The sequence below is a fragment of the Vigna angularis genome, chromosome 1 (assembly GCF_016808095.1).
Source record: "Vigna angularis cultivar LongXiaoDou No.4 chromosome 1, ASM1680809v1, whole genome shotgun sequence".
In the NCBI taxonomy this organism is placed as follows: Eukaryota; Viridiplantae; Streptophyta; class Magnoliopsida; order Fabales; family Fabaceae; genus Vigna; species Vigna angularis.
In genome coordinates this window covers 2,603,802-2,625,225 of record NC_068970.1, presented here as the reverse complement: position 1 = coordinate 2,625,225, position 21,424 = coordinate 2,603,802, and the positions used below count along the sequence as shown (strand labels likewise).

The 21,424-nt window shown below is 34.4% G+C and overlaps 2 protein-coding genes across 2 annotated transcripts; one reads left to right on the top strand and one right to left on the bottom strand.

The window, feature by feature from the left end:
* Positions 1–3,179: 3,179 nt before the first annotated feature.
* Positions 3,180–5,302, top strand: LOC108330033 (pectinesterase/pectinesterase inhibitor). Its single transcript, XM_017564482.2, has 2 exons — positions 3,180–4,334; positions 4,455–5,302. The coding sequence occupies exons 1-2, from the start codon at positions 3,299–3,301 to the stop codon at positions 5,186–5,188; spliced, it is 1,770 nt and encodes a 589-aa protein (XP_017419971.2). The 5' UTR covers positions 3,180–3,298; the 3' UTR covers positions 5,189–5,302.
* Positions 5,303–11,104: 5,802 nt separating this feature from the next.
* On the bottom strand, positions 11,105–12,378 carry LOC108338887 (RING-H2 finger protein ATL2). The gene has a single exon (XM_017575955.2). The coding sequence runs from the start codon at positions 12,180–12,182 to the stop codon at positions 11,418–11,420; it is 765 nt and encodes a 254-aa protein (XP_017431444.1). The 5' UTR covers positions 12,183–12,378; the 3' UTR covers positions 11,105–11,417.
* Positions 12,379–21,424: the final 9,046 nt, after the last annotated feature.

Here is a 21,424-nt window from a genome sequence, read left to right as displayed (position 1 = left end):
TATAGTTCTTTAGTCAACAAGATTATATTTGAATAATTTACAATAATTCTTGTACTCAATGGCATCTTGAGAATACACAATCTTGTTGATAAAAATAGTAATTTTTTATAATCGTATTTTAATATAGACTATATTTACCATTTTTATTGATGGTTAATTTAGGTTAGACTGATTAACTTTCTTTAATGGAAACAGAATATGTGGTATACATATAATTCAAATCAATAATAAATACTTTTTGAAATAACAAAAATATTTAAGGTATATCTTCCGTGAGCATAAGAAAATGTCATATGCTCTCATCTGAATTTAATTCCAGTTTATACATGTTATATATTTCTACAAAACACGAATATATGTTAGTAAAAATATTATTTCCATCACTAGTAGGCCTATGGAAAAAATATTTTTTTAAATCGTCTATAAGCTAAATAGTCTTACTTTTCAAGTATGGTAATATCCATCAATTGTTTTAAATTAATTTATTATGTAATTATTCTCATTTTAAGATATTTTGGAATCTTGCATAAAATAGTCAATTCTTCCTAAATCAATTTATTTTATTTTATTTTATTGACATGGTTGCTATTTGACTTATTTGATTGATTGTAATTATGTTAGGTAGTGAGATAATTGATAGACTACAATTGTATTTGATTGATATATCAATTAATGTGTGGTTATGTAAATTGATTATTTTATGTGCGTACAAATATGTTTATAAAGATGTGGGAGATATGGTAATTATAAATAGATTGTATAAGTAGTTTGCCTGCTAAGATGTGGTGTAACCCACGAGGGCGTGAGAAGTAAGTCGGCTGTGGCTTGGATTCTCGAAGACGTACTCAAAAATACATTTTATTGCACTAAATTAAGTACAAATGTTATTTGCATAAAAAATGCCAATTAATGGCATTAGTTATATTAAATGTTTCGTGAAGTTAAGGTTTGTTTAGAATTTGTCCGTTTTATCCAAGAAAAATAAATGAACTAACGAAATTAACAAATCAAATAAGTTAATATATAAGACAAAGAAATAGATAACAAAATAAATTGAGAAAAAATTTTAACCAAGAAAATAAAGAAAGAAAATTACAGTTAGTTTGGTGGGTTGCAGTTAGTTTAATGATTGAGTATCCTAATTATAGTCAAATAATATTATTACATATTTCGATTGAAATATTAGTAAATTCAAATGAAAAGGTATGAAGTTAAATTAAAAACAATTTTCTTTATATCTTCCGATAACCGGTGAAATATCAATTACTCGTCCATTGACTTACTTTGAAAACGACCAACAACTTAGTTTATCGAACATTATATATATATACATATATATATACATATATATATATATATATATATATATATATATATATATATAATAATGACTAAAAATATATTTTAAAATATTTTATATTATTAATATATATTATAAATAATATTATAAATATATATTTATTTATTTATTTGTATGTGAGTTATTATTGAAATATAAAATATATAATTTAAATATATAAATATCCATAAATTTTTATCTCTATACAAATACATCTATTAACATAAATTTGTGAAATTAAAATACAGCGGTTAGATATATTAAAAATGATATTAATGTAAAAATATCTATAAACTCAATAATCGGTTTACAAAACCACATATATAACTCATCTTATTATTTATAAAAAGACACTTGATTATTAATAACAATATATCTTTTTGTAATTGAACTTTTATAATATGTTATGTGGCTTATGTTTCTTTATATCGATTTCATTTTGTCTTACAGTAAATTTTAAAAATATTTTTATTTTAGTAATTATTGTCATATATTTTGAAATATCTTTATATTTTTAGGTAATATTTTATATTATAACTTATTGTTAAATTGTGTTATATTTTGGAGATATTCATAATAATTTATTACATGCAAAATATTATGATGCATAGTACTTAATTATCTTTAAGTATTTGAATCAGTTTACTTGTGACACACGAAACTTATAAACACAATATCCTACAACAGTAACTAGGAATTAAACTAGGATAATGATACTTTGATAACAACATTTTTTTTATAATATTTTAACATCATTTATGTGTCATTCTGTGATTGGCCCGTGTTAGTGTTTATGATTATTATTATTGATTGTGGAGTAATTTTGGACCAATAACAGAATGACACGTAAATGATGTTAAAATGTTGTAAAAAAATGTTGTCAAAGTATCATTATCTAGAAAATATCGAGAAAATAAAAGTAGTACTTTTTTCTTATTTATTTTGCTTCTTTTTTTAATTATTTTAATTTATATATTATTTTACACCAATGTCATATGAACTTATATAAATTACTTTTATAATATATAAACTTATGATTTAATTTATGGATTGTGATTGAAATCATTATATTAAAAATAACATTTTAATATATTTTTACAATATAATGCATAAATATAAACACTCTCTCACATTTTATACATTTTGAAAAATACATCTAATTAAATATATAAATATGATTTTTTATTACAACTTATTATATATGTAAAAGAAATTGTTTAATTATTGTTATAATTTTATTTGAGTGCAATATTACTATTAAATGCGTTTATTTTTAAATTAAACATCATCATAAAATTATATACATATATTTTAGTTACTAAATTTGACGCGATAATGATTTTTTTTATAACATTTTTCATATTATATTATATTATTTTAATGTTTATTAGATTCTCTTTGCTTTTTTAAGAGTTAAATATTATAAAAACAATATTAAATATTAAAGGTTCAGCATAAATTAATGTTAAAGTTATAGTCCGTGTAAGATACATAAATTTACTTTTAATATATTGTATAAAAGTTACAAATAGTTTATGTGAATATACATTATTGACAGGTATATATCTCCAATCTTGAATCTTCCTTTCAGAGTCCATCATTCAAGGAAGTGCCCTAAATGGTATGCTATTTATCGTGTTTTGCCAAACAATTGAACTGATCAAAATCACTGAACGACCACATTTCCAATAACGTAGTCGCATGCATGCCAAGTTTAACAAATTAGGAGCAATTCACGGTCTATTACACAAAAATGGATTCGTTCTGGACCTTTGGTTTCATCAACAGTACCTATATAAATACGCCTCTTGCCTTCAAACCACCAAGCAGCAATCAGCACCGCCCAAGGGCTTTGACAAAACCACTGTTCCGAGTGGTTCACAACCCAGCAGGGAAAAAAAAAACGAAAAGAAAAAAAAAAACGAAAAGAGTTCCTTCAATAATCTTAAGCTGCTAGGGATGGCGACTGGATTCGACAGTGCTCATGAGAGGAAGAAGAAGCTCGCAGTTTTGAGCGTCTCTTCCGTCCTCCTGATCGCGATGGTTGCCGCGGTGGCCGTTGGCATAAATGACGACGTCCATGGCGACCACACGGAAGAAGGCGACGGCAGCATCGCGAAATCTCAGAGGAGCGCCAACATGATATGTCAGTCGGCCGAATACAAAGAAACCTGCCAGAAGAGTCTCGCCAATGCTTCCCACGATAACACCGACCTGAAGCAACTTATCATCACCGCCTTCAACGCCACCTCTCGGGAGATTCACAGCAAAATTGAAAACTCAACGCTGTACCACGAGTTGGCCACCGACAACATGACCAAACAGGCCATGGACATTTGCAAGGAAGTACTAGGTTATGCTGTGGATGATATAAACGAATCCGCTGCGACTTTGGAAAAGTTTGAGCTGAGCAAGATGAACGATTACGCCTATGACCTCAAGGTTTGGATCTCGGGTACCCTTGCCCACCAGCAAACATGCCTGGACGGGTTCGAGAACACGACCACCGAAGCTGGGAAGACAATAGCTAAGGTTCTGAACACGTCGTTGGAGATGAGCAGAAACGCGTTGGACATAGTGAACGGTGTGTCGTCTCTCTTCAAGGGTCTCAACTTGACCTCCTTCGGCTCCAGCAGCGGCTCCAGCAGCCACAGGAAGCTTCTCGCGGAAGAGACTTTGGTTGATGGGTTCCCATCGTGGGTGAGTGAAGGGCAGAGAAAAATTCTGGAATCTACTGATATCACCCCAAATGTAGTGGTGGCTCAGGATGGGAGTGGACAGGTGACCACAATCCACGAGGCTCTCAAACTGGTGCCTAAGAAGAACAAGACGCCTTTTGTGATTTACGTCAAGGCCGGTGTCTACAAGGAGTACGTTAACTTGAACAAGCACATGTCCTTTGTCACCATGATCGGCGATGGCCCCACCCTCACCAGAATCACCGGCGATAAAAACTACGTCGATGGCTTCCAAACCTACAACACCGCAACCGTCGGTAAGTACCCGCCAAATCAACTAATTAAATTTTTCCATTTTTTGAGGGTCAAACAACTGTGATGCATATGCATGCATGGGGTTCAAACGAATGAATGAACTAACAATGGTGAGTTGGCAGGTGTGAACGCTGCAAACTTCATGGCGAAGAACATTGGGTTCGAGAACACGGCAGGAGCGGAGAAGCACCAAGCTGTGGCTCTGAGGGTAACAGCTGACAAGGCAGTGTTCTACAACTGTCACATGGACGGCTACCAAGACACCCTCTACACCCAGTCCCAGCGCCAGTTTTACCGCGACTGCATTGTCACCGGCACCATCGACTTTGTCTTCGGGGACGCCGTCGCCGTTTTCCAGAACTGCAAGTTCATCGCGAGGAAGCCAATGGAGAACCAGCAGTGCATGGTGACCGCCGGCGGAAGGACCAAGATCGACAGCCCCAGCGCCCTGGTGTTCCAGAGCTGCATCTTCACCGGCGAGCCAGACCTGAAGGCCGTGACCCCGAAGATCGCGTACCTCGGGAGGCCCTGGAGGCTTTTCTCGAAGGTGGTGATAATGGACTCCGAAATCGACGACATCTTCGCTCCCGAAGGGTACATGCCCTGGATGGGAAGCGCCTTCAAAGATACCTGCACCTACTACGAGTTCAACAACAGGGGTCCCGGTGCGGACACAACCGGAAGAATCACCTGGCCAGGGTTTAAGGTGATTACCCCTGTTGAGGCTGCCGATTACTACCCCGGGAAGTTCTTTGAGCTGGCTAACTCCACTGACCGTGACGCTTGGATCCTTGACTCTGGGGTACCCTATGCCCTTGGCCCTCTTCCAGCATCCACCGCCCAGCCCGCAGTTTAATTGATTTTTCACATTTTTTTAATCTATTCTACTCTCCCTGCATGCGGGCATGCTCGCTTCATCATGTTTTGTCTCCAACGCAGTCTTTAAGGAATCATACTGCTCATTCACTGACTCCCACCTTCTCCTTTCTTACTACCACTCCCTGTTCTTCCTTCTTCACGCGATATTAATTTAATTAAATTAATCAACGCGATAAGATAAAATTTATTAATTACTGTATATTAAGGTACCTAAGCCAAGCAGTTACCATCTGCATTATTAGATTGCTCTATCCACTAAGTTAGAAACGCTACCATCTGCATTCAATAACGATCATTCTATCTGCTGAGTAGGTTTAGCATTCAGCCAAGTAAAACGATATTAGGTCACTTGGTCCAACATTTAAGTAATTGAACCAATAGTCATAGTAGAAAATAAAATAGTCAAAAATATCTTATTAAAGAGATTAATAAAACTAATTATGGACAACTGACCGAATTTTAAGGTAAATCAGTTTTATATTTTATTAAGATTAAATACAAGAAAGAGGAGGATGGTCCGTTCTATTGGATACTGAAAAATATCTTATTGTGATAATAAAATCATTTCCTTGAAAGTTGAGATTTCATAACCCATGTCTGACTTGAGCGTCGGAGTATTTTCGTAGGTATCCCTCTATTCAAGTAGGCGTGTTGTACAAGCTGAAGGAGCAACTTTCAGAAAGGTGAGCAGGTGACATCAATTAAGGAGAAACGAGCATTCCAATCATTTACAAGCAGCAAAGACACACAAGCAAGGTCCAAATCTGGTTCCGAATATCTATACCGAAACAATTACTATTATATAAATTTTAAAATAATACTATCTTTGTATAAAAAAAGCAGGCCCAACTTCAAAAACCAATTCTACCCCATTATGGGTCTGGCCCAACAATGACTTCTTTTAACTTATCATGGACCACTTAGCAATAAATTAACATAGCTGGTAGATTGATAACATCACTTGTTGGTATCCATTGCACTGGATTTCTAAGTTAAGGAAAAGGTTTTGGTTAGAAAATAAATAAGTTTTACAGCAGAAAACGAAAATTACTTGTTGAAAAAAACGTTTACTCATTAATGTGGTTTTTGTACGGTTGAAAGAATATGCATGGCAATTGTTGGGTGAAGGTTTGGAAAGACTGTAGCTTTCTTAGGTCTTTTAGGTTGAAAAGACTATGCATGATGCCACAAAGTTGGACTTTATATTCGTACTTCACTGAAATTGTAATAAAAAAAAGTAAAATATGTAATTATTTTTCAAATGTGTTCTTCAAAATGTTTTTTCTTTCTTAAAATTTCCAGGAAATGTGCATTTTCCTATTTTTGTTTCTCGACTATTCGAATAATAATCTATTTCATCGTACAAGTACAACTTTGATGGGAATTAAGTGTTACGTGATTAAAATAAATGTTAATTACATCCAAAGTGTAAAAATAAACTGCCAAATTTATAACGGTTTCATTACTATTTTAATAAAAACAAGCCTTTAAATAAAGAAATTGATACATTAATACAATTTTTTATAACTATTTTTTTTATTGAGTTTGAAATGATGAGAAAATGAAATGTATACTGTATTAAAATATTGACAAAAAAATCTATATTAAAATATATGTTTCTTTAAATAAAATAACATTTAATTGTCATATTTTTTTTAAAACAAATTTAACATCTTCTTTTTTAATAATATAATATTATATTTAAGCAAACAATATAAATAAAATTTTGAAATAAAATAATAGTATACATAATATATATGATTATTAGATGGTTGTATGAAATATACAAGTTTTCAACATATCATAATCGATGTCACGTAACATTTAATAGCTTTCTACCTAAAAAAAATCCTTTAAATAGGATTGAATTTTTGTTTACTCTATTCAAATATTGAGTCCAAATAAGTTGAGTAATTTTATATTAGTGGATGAAAACAATTTGAGAGTTAACAATTCCTAAAGTCACATAATTAGAATTTAATTTGAATAGCAAACCATTTAGTTAAGAAATACAAGTTAATATGCCAATGTAATTTTTTTTTAAATGTTAAATAAGTTTTTCTGGAAGTATGTTATAACGAGGAAACAAAGGAAAGACAAAAATCGTAAACATATGGAAAAACAAGACTGACAAAGGGTTTAGTGTGAAAACAGTTTGTTAGGTATCCTTATTGTAATGGGAAATCATAAACTTTTTTCCAAGTTAGTTTAAGATGTTCTTTTTGTTTTCAGTTTCTATCAGTATCTTAAATTTAAAATCGTAAGACCTTTATCTTATAATCCTGGAAAAAAAATCTTAAATTTAAAACTGTGTAAATCTTATAAAAGATTTATTAAGAGAAAACCTGATATGATATGACAGAATTCATTTAGAATAAAATAAAACTTCAATCAATAAGATATTTATATTGAAATGTTATTATATAGTTAAGAATGCGGGGAGAGCTTCAAACTTGTCAAAAATTACTTTCAAGATTACGTGTTGGTCTTTTATATTTAATCGAAAACTTAGGTTTCGTGTAATATTAAATTAAATTACATGTGAACAAGTTTAACGTGTGTCGTATAATTTCAATTTGGTGATAGTTATCTGATTGGAACCTCGAACCTCGAACCACGAAGGTTGGTGGCGAATTTATTGGATAATTGCAAAAGCATGATAATACTAAAGTCTGAAAAAGAAAAGGTAATATGAAGATAATTATCAGAAAAATGTCTTTCATTTTTTACAGGAAAATACCTATAGGTTTTTAAACCAGGTAATAAGTCAAGTTACACCTTCAAAAAGTCAAGTCAAGGCTAACTATTAAGTCTACAAAAAATAACAATATATTGAGATTTTAATTTGAGACAGGTTCAGTCTATTTAAGCAAAAATCTGTCAATGTAGTTGTCAATATAGTCTAAACATTGATGATGTGTTGTCTCAAAGAATCTTTCTCGTTTGAATTTTCTTTTTAACATGTTTGAGGTAGATTTGCAGAGGTTCCAAGTTTCTTTTGCACAGTATTTTCCGGATTTATTTTGTGAGAATGAAATATTCATTAAAAGTTAAAAACCAGAACAAAAAAATCATCCTTCATAGTTCTGAAAAGAGAAGAAAACCAGTAAAATTTTCACCTTTATTTGACTGGTGTGTAGCGTATAAGAAATAAAGTAAGTAAAAAGAAACACTATTGTTTGCGTTATTGTACGAATAACTTTAAAACTTTTGAATATTTGACTGATTCTTCGATTCACTTTACAGAATCTAAAAACTGTATCAAGACTTTAATTCTGTACCACATCACATGATATAGGCCCCATCAAACAACACTCAACTTTTTCAATTAGGGATAATGCTTTCCCACTCACTTGTTAGTGCGAATTAATAAGAAAAAAAATGAGCTGTAGAAATATAAATAATATGTTAACAGTAATAATATATGAGTATGGTTATAAAATAGGTCTTATTACATCTTAAATGTGAAACGATGAAATAATATTTAAATTGTTTTAAATTTTGACTCTTAAACCACGTAAAATTATTAAATGTGGTAAAAATATAAATTTTCAGTCGAAATCTAAAAAATTAATTGATTATCTTAATGAAAAACTTAAGGAATTTGATGGTCCACTGTGATATCAATATTTAAATTATAAATTTATCAAAAGATATTATTAGAATCAATCACAATACAACTAATCACCATACAACTTTGCCGTAGAAATAGATATTTTGAATTTAAACTTGTTGAATTATATCATTAGGATCAATAAGCTCTCATAGGATATTTTGTTAGTTTTAGAATTTGTATTCCTCACAGTTTTATTTATGATGTCTCAAAAAGTGAAAGAAAAAAAATACTAAATTATAAGCGATGAAGTGACGTAAGATTATTGATTGTGATAAAAATAAATATGAAAAAAAAATCTTTATCATTAAATTTTGTTTATATATATCTCAAGGTTAAGTAACAAATCTATTGTCTTTAAAATAGGTCAGTTTTTATATTATGCTAAATCATCAAAACTTTTTATATATGAAAAAAAACATATTTTGTCATTAAGAAGAAAATAAGGAAAAGAAAAGGTTGATTGGATATAAAAAGGTAACAACTTATGATTAGCTGGTGATTTGAACGTGTGAAAGATGACGAATTGATCCGATTGTGATGTGTGGCACCAAGTTGTAGCTGTAAAGAGATACATTTTAGGGTTTGATTCGGTTGTTCTATTTTTGTACACGCTTTGTACTGTTGTAACTTTACACCTAGCCGACATACAAGTCTGAAATTCTGTGACCAATGTAGTTTTGCCATTAGTGAGAAGATGAGGGAACAAGTTTTTCAAGTTTCGAAAACGAGGGCCAAACACACTCCAATCACTCACTCGTCATACTGAACCCAATCTCACGCAATGCTCTTCCCACACGCTTTACCTTCTATTATCGCCGTCGTGTTCTTCGGTGTGTTCAGGTTCACCTCATCATTCTTACATTCAAATTCTAGCTACAACAAGTGAAACATAGTTCACATATTTTTACTATTTGAATTTATTTCATTCACTTTAAATTTAATTATTCACCTATTTCATTTTTAAATATCTTCATTTTCTCCTTTTATTCCTTAAAATAAACTATAACACAATTTTCTGTTTATTTTGTAAATTCATTTACTCGTTCTCTTTCAAAATCCATCCTTAAAATCACATACAATCTAATAAAAAAACTTTAGGTGAGATGGATTGAAATAATAGCATTGTATTAATCTGAAAACTTTCTTTTTCAAATTTTAAAAGTTTCGAGAAGAATTTTAGAAACTGAGAAATTAAAATTGATATTGTGTAAGATTATAGATTGAATCAATTTACTGTCTATAAAATGAGATCATAGGATTAGTTAATTATAAAATGTTAACAGTATAGATTGAATAAATTTACTATCTATAAAATGAGATGATAGGATTAGTTAATTGTAAAATGTTATCAGGTGGTTAAAATTTAAAAATTAAACAAAACATTAATATAAATATGATTATTAATATTATAATTAAGTCTATTTCGTCACAAGTTAATAAATAGAAAGTTAATAAATAGAGTCTGCTAAAGTATAAAAAAATACACAAATAAAAAATTATCATCTAATTTATCAAAGCTTAAATATAATTTTGGTTTCTACTTTCATTTATTTTATTCAATTTCTCCTCTTTCCTTTATTTTTGTTTAATAAAATATAGTTTTTGTAAATTTGGTTATACTAACGATGTTGAAATTGTTAAAAAAAATGAATCGTGCATGACATATATTAGTTTATAGTTTTTATTTTTATTTTTTAAACTTATTTTTAATTTAAAAAATATATATCACTTGTCAAGTTATCATTATTTGTTTTATATATTAATATCGCCTATTTATTATATTTTTGTTAATTTTATTCAATTTAATCATAATATTTATTAATTTTAATTTAATTTAGTTTTAATTTTTATTATTTTAAATTAACTTTAGCTTTATAACAACGATTAAACATGAATTTAATAATTATATTTCAATATAATTAGAATTGGTTTAAAAATTATAAAAAAAAACATTTAATAAAAATATAAATTTTAATAAAAATTCAATATAACATTGACATCAAATTAAATTAAGTCTCAATTTAGAAATGTACAAAATTAAGATTGAATTGAATAAAATTAATGAAAAATTGGACTAAATTGAATAAATTTAATAAAAATTGAGACTCAATATAATTTAAGACATTGATAAATGTATTAATATTGACTTGCACACTCACGTTAAATTAATACATGATATTAACACTATTACGTGACACAAAATAATTTTTATAAATGAAAAAAAAAAATACAAACTAACGCATACAATTCACTTCAAATTGAAAAAAGAAGAAGAAGAAAATTAAAGATCAAAATTATATTCAAGTCGTTAATGTAGAATAATATATGGACACTTTGTATCTTTTCATTATACGAATATTGGAATTTAGTCAAATTTATTTTTTCACGATTATAGATTGTATTTAGATGAAAAAAGTAAATGATTTTCCTTTATTTGAATTAAAAGAAAATGAAAAGGGCTCAGAAAGAAAAAAAAATCTTTTTTTAACTATACTATGTTTAGTTTGTACATGGTAAAAATTATGACACGACTGTTCCTCCCAATCTGAAATTCAGATTCCAGCACCACCACGTCATCTCCGATTTATCCTCATGAACAACTCCCCAAGTCACACCCTTCGCGTTCTGCATCTAACTCGGTGGTCGTGGAGTTGCAACCTCCCACCACACACCCCGAGATGCTTCCCTTTTTCTCTCTACTGAGAATCCTCTTCAACGACACTATCCGACTAACCGGAAAAATAATTGAAGACTCCGTCTCACGCCCCAAGCTCTCGTCACGCAATGCAGAAGAAGAAGAACCAACCGGTATAGACCGGTCCACCTCTTCCCCAACCGTTTCAGGTTCACACACAACAACAGCCACCTCAGATTGAGTTTCTTGCTCCGAAATGGCCTCGACAGGCGCCCTGCAAAGCGGACAAGTGGAGTGGGACTGGAACCACATGTCGATGCACTCAGTATGGAAACTATGGTTGCATTTGGGTAAGACCCGACCCGTTTCTCCGTTCTCAAACTCTGACAAGCACACCGCGCATTCCGATTTTTGGGTGGAATCGGAGAAGGTGAAGACCGGGAGCGTGGAGATGACGGAGGGGTGGAGGCCGCGCGAGGTGAGGGCAATGCGGGCGGCGGGGTCGATGTAGAATACGAACTGCGGGCGGTTGCTTCTTCGGGGAAGTTGTTGCCGGCGGCGAGCTCGAAGGAGGGTGCAGCGGACGTAGACGTGGAGGCAGAGCATTATGATGATGATGACGAAGAGAACGACGATGGCGAATAGCATTATCTTGCCGCTAAGCGCGAAATCATTCGCTTCGATTTCCTTAGCTTCATCGTTTTCCATGTTGTCGTTCATGGCTGTCGGAGCAGAAGGTTTGTTTTATTGATGCAGTGTGGTGGTTGGTTGTACTGGCAACGTTTATTTATCTTGAATTTTTGGTGTTACTTGTGATTACTACTGCTAGGTGCGGTTGACGCGGTTTTTGGGAAATGACGGTTGTGCCCTTTGGTGTGGTTAAGTAGAGTGAAGAAGTTGTGTTTGTTTGATGTAATTTTGGTGTGGTAGTGTCGTAGAAATTGTGTTGACGTTTTGATTGATGCAGTGTTATTAAAACTGCAGTTATATACAGCTAGCAGAAATTTCGTTCTACCACCATAGAACAACGTGACTCATCAACTGGTCAATGTTTAGTTGATTACCACAAAATGATATACCCCAATTCATACGAACTGAACAACTTGTTAAAAGATTCTCATATTTCAACTATTTTTTGGATTTTTCCATAATATTTTTCATTAAATACCAAAACATTAATAATGCATTGCTTGTCTACAAGTTGACTAGTTTCCAGAGTTTTTTTTTTTTCCTGAGATCGTATGAGAATAAGGCATTCAGAGATTTCATACTTAATTTTTTATTTTTGCAAATAATTGTTATGATGATTGAATATGAGTTGTTTAATCCATCTTATCTCATGATAAGTTCATCTTCCCCCCAAAATATTTTTTTTTACAAAATTAACCTTATTATTTCTAAAATTTCCACAAAATCAGTTCTCCTTATGTATGTACGGAACTGTATAACAAAATTATACCCAAAATCGTAATTCTCAAGAGTGGTCATTGAGAAATAATTATATTTTTTAAAACATTTAAGTATGCATTTTTAGGACTTAAATATTTCGTGCTTGGTTTGAAGATATATGTAGCTACAATTTTAAGGTGGTCAAAGAATTGAAATATATATATATATATATATATATATATATATATATATATATATATATATATATATATATATATAAACGAGAGAAAAAATGAATAATATTTTTTAATAATAAATTTTTTTGTATTATTTTAATGTAATATTAATTCTTTATTATTATTCTTATTATTCTAATTAAACTAGTGGATTTATACGTATTAAAAGGATTCCTCTTTGTCCATATTTGTTTTACAATTTGATCTTTCAGTAAAAGTTTTTTCAGTTAAAATAACTGTTTTGCCAATTTTGGTTGTTTATTTAAATTTTAACTATTTTTTTCAAAATTTAACTGTTTCTTTTTAACTTAATATTTTTTAATTAAACAATTATCTACAAAACAAGTAAAACTTATTCACAGTAAAATAATAAAAATTATTCATATTTAATTTTATAATTATAATAGTAACAATAAAAAATATTATTATTTTTATTATTTTTTATTATCATAAAAAAAATAACGCATATGTTTTCACGTATTAATAAAAAATGTATAATATAATTATGTATTAACTTATTTAATTATTTTTCTTATTTTTTTATTTTTTTATTATTAAGAGACCTATGATGAGTTAAAACAATAAGATGATTTTTAAGCATTATTTTCAATTTTTTCAAAAGTATCTTGTATTTGATTTCACTATTTTTTTTTATGTTGAAATGTATACCAATCTAACAACACAAAACAAAAGAAATTTTAAACTCGACTTTGGAAATAAAAATATTCGTTTAAAGTAACTAATTTAGCATGATTGGAGACTAACTTAAAAAATTAATTTAAACCAAGCTTAACACAAATAAGAACTATTATTTGTCAACTAAAACAAAACTAATAAGTTATGTATCGTTCTAGTTGTTTGAGACCTAACTCCATAAAAATAAATAAATGAATATTAAACGTCCAAAAAGATATCTAAAGTTATTAACTCAAATTGGATCTAGATTGGACTTCTTTTCGGTTTAAATTTTATTGATAAATACTATTGTATAAAAAAATTGAAAAATAATTATTACTTTTGTGATCTTTATATTGGTTTTTATTTTAAAAAGTTATTATCTTTTTGTTTTGGTTATTCTTTTATTTTTGAAGAATAAAAACAATTTGTATTTCTTTTAATTATAAATAAAACATCAATATGATAATGGAACAAATTATTTTTCCTTAAAAATAATCATAAACTTTTAATCAAAAGAGGTTTTGATAATTTGTTTTTCTCTTGGATAAAATAAAATATACTAATTTTATTTTTCGGAACAAAAACATAAGATATAAACATTTCTTATAATTTTGATTTTATACGATTAGAAAATGTTTCGGTGTACATTTTCCTGTGTGTCTCTATTGCTCCTGGATGTCTGGGATGCTTGCATTTCTTCAACTGTTGTCCTTCGTATTCACCAAAGGAGGGGGAGGTACCTGCAAAGATACTCCGACGCTCAAGTCAGATATGAATTATGGAGCTGAAGCTCAGAAGAGAGTAATTGGATACTGCTCTGAAATATTATTCAGGATCTCTAGAGCCTAAAGAGAACGTACCTGGACTTTGGTCCTGTTACTGTATTTATATGCAATATAAAAATAACCACCTTACCTAAAAATGTGGTTAGTGGCTTTGACAAATATCTTAACTGTCTAAAATATCTAAGGTATTTATGTTATTACATAAATATCCTTACTACATAACATGCCCCCCAAGTCCGAGTTAACCGTTCTGTTTTATGAACGTGGTAACTATAGGACTTATGAGTTTGAGGGAGGTTGTGTTGGGGAGCGTGTTTGTGGTTGTCGTTCATGTGTGGATTGAACGTTTTAAATCAAGGATGACCGAGCAATTGGGTTTGATGAGCCAAAAAGAGACCAAGACGAATGGTAAAAAGCTGGAACAAGTGAGGCCGAACGTTCGTGCACCTGGGTTGGCGAGCGCTTAAGAAACAAAAGGTCGAACGTTCGTGCACCTGGGTTCGTGAGGCCGAACGGCCAACTTCTTGAAGGCTCGAAAACATGGATTGACGAGCGCTTGTTGATGTGGATTGACGAGCGGTATTTGAACGCTCGTTGCAATGAATGTCGAGCGATATTTGGACGCTCGTTGACATGCATTGGCCGGCGCCTCTTGAACGCTTGTTGATATGAATTTGCGAGCGATGTTTGAATGCTCGTTGACATGCATTGGTGATGGACGAGCGCTCGTTGAAATGGATGGACGAGCGCTCGTTGCAATGGATTGACGAGCGCTCGTTGAAACGGATGGACGAGCGCTCGTCCACGTATTGATTGTCGAGCGTTCGGTTCCAAAAGTCGAGGTTGAACGTCCGGCTGTTTGGACGCTCGTACATATGAGTTGTCGAGCGGTCGAGTCGAGCGCAAGGGACTGAATGTCGATGCTGAGGGAAAGACGAACGCTCCAGGCTGAACGTCAATGTCGTACGCGAGGCTGAGCTAGGGACGTTCCAGGACGAACGTCATTGGCGTACGCGAGGCTGAGGTAGGGACGTTCCAGGACGAACGTCCTTGACTGGTTGAACGCTCGTACACAGGCATTGTCGAGCATTCGAGCATGAAAGTCGAGGTCGAACGTTAGCGAGGTTTTGTGTGTGACGTTTTGAGGACGAACTGACTCCGGATGGCTGATCATTGAGAACAGAGTGGACGAACGTCGCTGGTGATCGAGTGGGCGAACGTCGTGCACCGCTTGCACGTTCGTCCCTTGAGCGTGAGGATTGCTTGCACGCACGACAGTGACGTTCGAACGTTGACGTGCTCGTGTTGAGAGAATGCCGAACTCTTGATGCCGAAACGGGCGTCAGAACGAATGCTGAAACGTCGATTGGACGAACGTTATTTATTCGAGAGGACGAACGTTAATGACCGAGTCGACGAACGTCGTGGATGGTTTGTACGTTCGTCCCATTGCTTGCCGAGCAGCCTACTTCTTGAAGGCTCGAAAACATGGATTGACGAGCGCTTATTGATGTGGATTGACGAGCGGTATTTGAACGCTCGTTGCAATGAATGTCGAGCGATATTTGGACGCTCGTTGACATGCATTGGTCGGCGCTTCTTGAACGCTTGTTGATATGAATTTGCGAGTGATGTTTGAACGCTCGTTGACATGCATTGGTGAGCGCTTCTTGAACGCTCGAAAACATGGAATGTCCAGCGAAGTTGGACGCTTGTTGACATTTGATTGTCGAGCGTTGAGGCCGAACGACGGACTGAGTGGACGCTCGTTGACAATTGAATGTCGAGCGTTGAGACCAAATGACGAACGCCTTCGATGTTGAACGACAGATTCTTTGGAAGTAGATGTTCTTGGGCGAACATAAGCTAGGTTATGGGGATGGTCCCCTAAGTTTGATTGTTTGGGGGTTCTGGGGCGAACATCTACCAGCGGGAGTGTGTCCCTTTGTTCGATGCACCTGGGTGTTCTAGGGCGAACATCGGCCAGCGGGAGTGTATCCCTTTATGCACGTGTTGTTCGATGCACCTGGGTGTTCTAGGGCGAACATCGGCCAGCGGGAGTGTATCCCTTTATGCACGTGTTGTTCGATGCACCTGGGTGTTCTAGGGCGAACATCGGCCAGCGGGAGTGTATCCCTTTATGCACGTGTTGTTCGATGCACCTGGGTGTTCTAGGGCATCGGCCAGCGGGAGTGTATCCCTTTATGCACGTGGGTGTTCTTGGGCGAACATCTGCTGGGTTTAGAAGTGCTTCAGGATGATCGGCTTTCAAGTGTCCGCTTTTATGTACAAGATATGTTTATCTGCACTGTAAGAAATAATATTAAGCATATAGGTGAGACCGTTTGGTCAAGTTGCAAACCTGGTGGCTGGACGCTTGAGGCCGAGCGTCAAAGAGATGAAGTGACCGAATGCTTCCTGCGGAAATTGGCGAACGCTAATGAAGTGATTGGCCGAACGGTTGCAGCTAAGATGCCGAACGCTAATGAGGCCGAATGTGGGAGCGCTCGTATTGAAGAATGGTCGAGCGGTAGAGACCGAACGTGAGGATGAGCGGTTGAAACCGAAGGGATACCGAACGGCCCAGTGTTTGAACGTTCGTACACCTACTGATTGTCGAGCATTTGATTCCGAAGGGAGGGGCCGAACGGCCGACTGTTTGGATGTTCGTACACAGGCACTGTCGAGCGTTCGATGATAAGCCAAGTAACGAACGCACTATGCCGAACGTGGATGATAAGCGAAGTGAAGAACGCTCTAGGCCGAACCTTAATGATAAACGATGTGACGAACGCTATGCTGTTTGAACGCTCGTCCACATTGAGTGTCGAGCGTGAGCGCTCGAATCCGAAGGCGAGGACGAACGTTATTCATTCGGGTGGGCGAACGCTGAGGACCCGAGCTGACGAACGTTGGCGACCGAGTGTGCGAACGTTGAGGACGAAGTGGACGAGCGTCGATGATGGTTTGAACGTTCGTCCCGCTGTTTGTCGAGCGATTTTCTGAACACTCGTTAATATGGACTTGACGAGCGCTCGTTGAAATGGATGGACGAATTCGAAGGGCAAGGCCGAACGTCAATAAGAAAGGCAGTACGGTCCATGGCGAACTGGTGAACGTCGAAGGGACGAACGCTTGGGAACCTAGTGGACGAACATTGGTGACCGAGTGGACGAACGTCGGGATTTGTTTGAACGTTCGTCCCATTGCTTGCCGAGCGGCCTAAACCGAGTGGAGTGTCGAGCGATGTTTGGACGCTCGTTGACATGAGTTGGCGAGCGCTTCGTGAACGCTCGTTGAAATGGTAGGACGAGCGCTCGTTGAAATGGATGGACGAGCGCTCGTTGAAATGGATTGATGAACGCTCGTTCACATATTGATTGTCGAGCGTTCGTCTACGTAGGCGAGGCCGAGCGATCTACTGTTTGAACGCTCGTCAACATTGATTGTCGAGCGTTAGAATCCAATGGTCGAGGCCGAACGACCGATTGCTTGAACGCTCGTTCACAGTGATTTTTCGAGCGCTCAAGTGGGATGTAAGGCCGACTGTTTTGACGCTCGTACATAGTGACTGTCGAGCGTCCTCGAAGTCGAAAGTCGAGGTCGAACGCTGGAGTATTTGAGGAATAGAAGTTGGGTTGGATGACGTGGAGGCCAAACTGAATGACGCGTGGGTGGAGCGAGTCTTGCGGAAGACGTGGAGAATGGGTCTCCCTAGAATCCCTTCTGCCCAAAAAACCCTAGAATCAGCCTATTGCGGAGCGGCTGATCCTGAGGCTGCCGCGATCCGAGGTGATCGAAGACAATGGAGTCCCCAGGCTTGGGATGAACTGGCGGCTTTGCAGTGGCATTCTGATGGCGACGGCCCTGATGTGGTTGTCGCTTGAGCCGCACCTGATGGAGTTTGGACATGACGGAGGTGCCACCGCTGCGATACCGGAGAGGATAAGAGCGCGACAGTGACTCTTGAATCACGACGGTGATGCGTGGTCTGGACAGAGCCCGGTTTGGGGTTTTTCTGTTCTCAGTCTCGATTCTGATCTTGGGGTTCTCGATTTCTGATGGCGAGGACAGCGACGCTGTGATTGGAAGGGACGGCGGCGACATGGAGTTTTGGGTTTAGGGTTCCTGTTCTTCTCCGATTTCTGATGTAATTGGGAAATGAGGAATTTCTGGTGTGCCTCTGTATCCTTAAATTCTAAGGAGATTGATGGAAGGGTGTTCTAGTAGACGTGGGTGTTGTTTGGTGAGGAAGAAGATGAAGGCATGGAGATGGTGATGACGGCATAGGTGCATGATTGCTGATGGAAGATGAGTTTGGTGGCTTCTGTTACGAGACCCGCATGAGGGGTTCACAGATTTGGGATTTCAAAGTAGTTATGGAAAAATAGCTGATGATTAAAGGGTGAGGGAGCAAGGATGATCTTTCCGTGGTGAAGGCGGAAATGAATGAGTTCTGATTTGCACCGTTCCCTCCTTGCCGATATGAATGAAGGTCTCCGAGGAAAATGATGAACGATCTCGTGAAACTCGCGATCTGGGTTTGGTTTGATTGCGCGCTTTGGGATCTGAGGAGTGGCGTCAATGGAGGGGCTGGTGTGGGTTGTTCTTGTTGAGATGCACCGTGGATTGGAGTTTGGTGGTCTCCATCATTGTCTTAGGATCATCGTGATCGTGTTTTGGAGGTGACGGGGATGAATTAATGGTTCCCCTATGACAGTGGTGTCCGGTGGTGTGACGAAGGCTGATGGATGGACCTAATTTGGGGGCGTTCTCTGCGCTGAGTGTGACTCGCGAAGGGGTGTGATTTCGTTGATGTCTACTGGCATCAATGACTCACGGGGGGAGAAGGAGAGAAACCCGATGGAGGCGTCATTTGATCTGGTAGTGACAGTGGTGTCAACGGATCGCGGATGGGGATCATGGTGGCGATGCAGATGGAGTAGCTCTATTCGAACGAGTGATTCATTGAGGCCGAGGCTCCTCTTGTGGCTTCTTTGGGTTGGCACTCGGCCCCACGGTGGGCGCCAAAATGTTTCGGTGTACATTTTCCTGTGTGTCTCTTTTGCTCCTGGATGTCTGGGATGCTTGCATTTCTTCAACTGTTGTCCTTCGTATTCACCAAAGGAGGGGGAGGTACCTGCAAAGATACTCCGACGCTCAAGTCAGATATGAATTATGGAGCTGAAGCTCAGAAGAGAGTAATTGGATACTGCTCTGAAATATTATTCAGGATCTCTAGAGCCTAAAGAGAACGTACCTGGACTTTGGTCCTGTTACTGTATTTATATGCAATATAAAAATAACCACCTTACCTAAAAATGTGGTTAGTGGCTTTGACAAAAATCTTAACTGTCTAAAATATCTAAAGTATTTATGTTATTACATAAATATCCTTACTACATAACAGAAAATAAATTGGATAATTACATAGTTAAAACTATAAATAAATTCATTATTTTCTTACAACGGGTGTGAATAATATATACTGTTTGAGTAACATCAAACTATAAAATAATTTAAAAAAACACATTACGTGTTAATTGTTACTCAACATTAAACATTACATTTAAATGTAATAAATAGTTTAATTCAGTTTTTTAGTTTTGTACGAAAGCACTACTTGGTGGCACAGAGTGGTGAGAATGGAAACTTTGGAATGAAACCCATTTGAACCTTAAACTGCCATCTTTGTTTACACCAACTCTACATATCTAAATAGAATAAGATTATTTCACACCATTTCACAATCATTTAATATTCATGTTAAAGTAAAATACTCATAAAAATTAAATTTTATATTTATAAACAGAAAAAAGTAAAATATAATAAAAGTTAATTCCAAAATAGTGTAAAAAAATTAAAAGTATAACAAAATATAATAAGTATGAGGTGATACTTGACCTGACCACACCCAAGAAAGCTACCTTTCGGCCATGGAAAATCTCATGCCGCCAATCACAAGGACGTTTGACTCCTTCTTCCTTTACATCTTTTTCTTAGAAATTGTTCACTAAATCCATCATAATTATGCATAAATTATTATTAAATAAATTTTAGTTTTAATGACATCTGATGTATATTTGTATTTTAAAAATATTTGTGACTATTTATTGTGAATCATTTGCTATTTGTTTAAGAACCAAACCAAAAATATGTTGTTTTATTGTTTTTAACGCATTATTCTTTTGAAATTAACCATACTATTTTATTGTAAACATTTTTTTTAAATGTTATCTACCTTTTTGAGATTTTTTTTTTCGAAAATTCATACGACGATGTTCCTAAACTAACTAATAATAACTAAATGTAGAATAACATACTTATATAATTACATAAATGTTATTGTATAAATAAAATTTATATTTTAAAGAAATATATATTATTACGTATTTTCTTTAAAAACGTATTAGTAAACATTTGGTATTTTTATTTCATTTTTCTAAGTTATATTTTTCAATTAGAATAAGTCACTTTATTTAAATAAGTTGATAAATGAGTATTAATCAAATTTAGTATTGATTTATTTAAAAAATATTTATCGATTTGAATTATTAAATCTTAAACTATAAATCCATCAAAATGAAACATTAATTACTTTAATTTGAATGTTATTTTTTAAATTTAAATATAAAAAACAATGAAATAACCTTGAGAATACTAAAAATAGTTAAATAATTAATTATCACTGTCAAATCGAATCAAATAATAATATTTATTTATTTTTTAAAAAAATACCAACTAAATAAATTATAAGTTGAAAATGTATAAGAAACCTATAAAATAAATTGCTTTAAAGCATTCACCAAACATTTCTATATTTAATTTATAAACTAGTCAGATAAATTACTGGCCAAATTATTGTCTTTAAAAT